Genomic DNA, 2,739 nt, shown 5'->3' on the forward strand with positions numbered 1-2,739 from the left:
GTGTGTGTGTGCGTGTGTGTGTGTGTGCGTGTGATTAGTGGGTAGGGTGTTAAGTGTGTCTAAGCTTGGAGAGCCAAATGTCACTAGGCCCTGAAACAAGGTCACATATTTCACCACATCCCCCCTGGGCCTTTACCACCACCACCAATACAACCACCACCACCACCACCTCCTCCTCCTCCTCCTCCTCCTCCTCCTCCTCCTCCTCCTCCTCCTCCTCCTCCACCACCATCGGCCTCTTCATCCTCTCTGCCCTCCTTTCCTCCTCCCCTATTCCACTCTTCGTTTCTCTGGACCATCATCTTTCACCACCCTTTCTTTTTTCTGGTTCCTTCAACCCTCTTCTCTCCCTCTGTTCCGCACCTCCTCCTCCTTCTCCTCCTCTTCCTCCTCCTTCTCTTAATATCCTTCTTCACCTCTTCCTCCTTCACTTCCTCTTATCCTTCTCCCCCTCCTCCTCCTCGAACTCCTCCTCCCCCTATCTTCCTTCGACTCCACCTCCTCCACCTCCTCCACCTCCTCCTCCTCTCCTCATTCCTCTGCTCTGCATTTTGTGGCCAATTAGGGTGGTCACAAACCGGCATGCTTTCAAACCCCTCCCTGCCTCCCTCTTGGTCGCCCTGTCTTGCTCTCTCTTTCTCTCTCTCTCTCTCTCATATCCGCCCTCCTCTCTTCTCTCTCCCTCTATACTTTCATCTCCCACCTATTGTGTCTTCCTAACTCTTTCTTTCATTCATTATTTCTTTCTTTATATTTCAATTTTTTTTGCCAATATGGGTCTTTGATTCTCTTCTTCTTTCTACTTTTCTACCTCATCCTCTTCACCCTACTTGCTCTCTATTTTACCCCCCCCCCTCTCTCTCTCTCCTGATTGTAATGCGATGTCGTTCTATCTATTCAGCACTTTTCGTCTTAGTCGTTAATTAAGAACGTGGAAGGTGAGAGAGTATGGAGATGTGTGTGTGTGCGTGTGAGAATGTGTGTGTAAACCAGCGTAGGTGTAAAATGCTTTAAGCAAGAAGGGGGGGTCGTGTGTCCTATTGTATTTGTCATTGTGTGTTGGTGTGTGTGTGTGTGTGTGTTTTAAAGGTATGTGTGTTTTGGTTAATTAGCTCTTTTTAAATATTTTTTTCTGTAAGCCAAATGCTTTGACCGCCACACACACACACACACACACACACACACACACACACACACACAAACATTATATGCACACATATTTGCACACACATACACTCTGAGTTTGTAGGCTTCTAAAGCTTTAATAAACACACACACACACAGACACCACACACACACACACACACACACACACACACACACACACACACACACACACACACACACACACACACACACACACACACACACACACACACACATGAAGCAGATCAAAGAGAGGCCACTGAGAGTGTGTCTGCTAAATGTCTCCACTTATCTAACCTGGGCCCCAACACACACATGTTCTCCATGTGTGTGTGTGTGTGTGTGTGTGTTTGTGTTTGTGTGTGTGTTATTCTATATTCGTGAACATGTCTTGTTGGTGTTTGTGTTTGTCTTTATTATTGTACCTCGTGTGTCTGTATCTTTTTGTATAGGTGTTTGTCCAGATTCCATTTGTATTGGATATTTAGATAAACGTTTTAAGTCTTCCTTATTTGAAACAATACAATAAAATGTATACAATGTTAATGAGGTTGTGTGTGTGTGTGTGTGTGTGTGTGTGTGTGTGTGTGTGTGTGTGTGTGTGTGTGTGTGTGTGTGTGTGTGTTTTCTTACCTTGTGCTGCATTGTCTCTCTGGTTTCCATTAAGTTCAGGTTTTTCCTCATTGCCAGCAGAATCTATGTAACACAAACACACACACACACACACACACACACACACACACACACACACACACACACACACAGGTCAGTGTGTGTAAGTGGGAGCAGACCCCAGACGCAATAAAGCAAGTTTTCAGTCAAGATAACTAGACTTAGACTCCTGATTCGGCACCCAGAACTTGCATCAAAACATCTTTAAAATGTTAAGTAAAGTCCTTCAACACGCTCCACATCAAGCTAGCAAAGAAGATAGCATGTTTAGTGAATTTCTTGTACGTGCACATGTAGCTCGCTGGGGTTGAGACCATGTTCAGGCGAGTTCTTCTACATGCTGCATATCTAAATAGCTAGGGTAGAGAACAAGATAGCATGCAAGATAGATAAATAGACAGACAGACAGACCGACAGACAGACAGAGGGACAGACGGTACCGTTGCTGTGGTTATTGATGCCGTGGTTGTTGCTGCTGCTGTGGATGTTGTTGTTGTTGCTGTTGCTGTGGTTGCTGTTGCTGTGGAGAGGTTCGGGTTCCGGGGAGGAGGACGACAGCTTCATGGCGTCCTCCACCCTCTCCCTCCTCTTGGACTCAAACTCCAGGGCCTCCTGTAGCCTCCGCTTGGCCTTCTTCTCCTTCTTCAGACGCTTCTGATGGAGGCTGGGGGGGTGGGCGTTCGAGGGGTTAGAGGTCACGCTGGATTCCTACCGTTTCACAGATGTATAGCGGTAGACCGTTCGTTTCCACTGCAACGCAGCGCTGGCTCGCCACATTGCGTAGTGAAGCCGCTGTGCTTCGCATCCAGTAGTAAATATAGCCTATGTACGAATACATGTGATATAATACTATCAAAGAATCGGGGGGGTTATTATGCTTTTGGTCGTGTAGTCTGCACATCGTTTTAATATATTTCGTTT

General features: G+C 46.4%; 1 protein-coding gene across 1 annotated transcript in view; it reads right to left on the bottom strand.

Annotated features, from left to right (window-relative positions):
• dachb (dachshund b) overlaps positions 1 to 2,739 on the bottom strand; it is a gene marked incomplete at its 5' end in the record, with an annotated part of 41,915 nt that overhangs the window by 2,675 nt on the left and 36,501 nt on the right. Inside the window, 2 exons of the mRNA XM_079758246.1 lie at positions 1,780 to 1,842; positions 2,259 to 2,482. Of these exons, the coding sequence (XP_079614372.1) occupies positions 1,780 to 1,842; positions 2,259 to 2,482 (287 nt within the window). The remainder of the gene's footprint in view (positions 1 to 1,779; positions 1,843 to 2,258; positions 2,483 to 2,739) is intronic.

The sequence above is a fragment of the Pollachius pollachius genome (genome assembly GCF_949987615.1).
Source record: "Pollachius pollachius genome assembly, chromosome: 20".
Taxonomy (NCBI): Eukaryota; Metazoa; Chordata; class Actinopteri; order Gadiformes; family Gadidae; genus Pollachius; species Pollachius pollachius.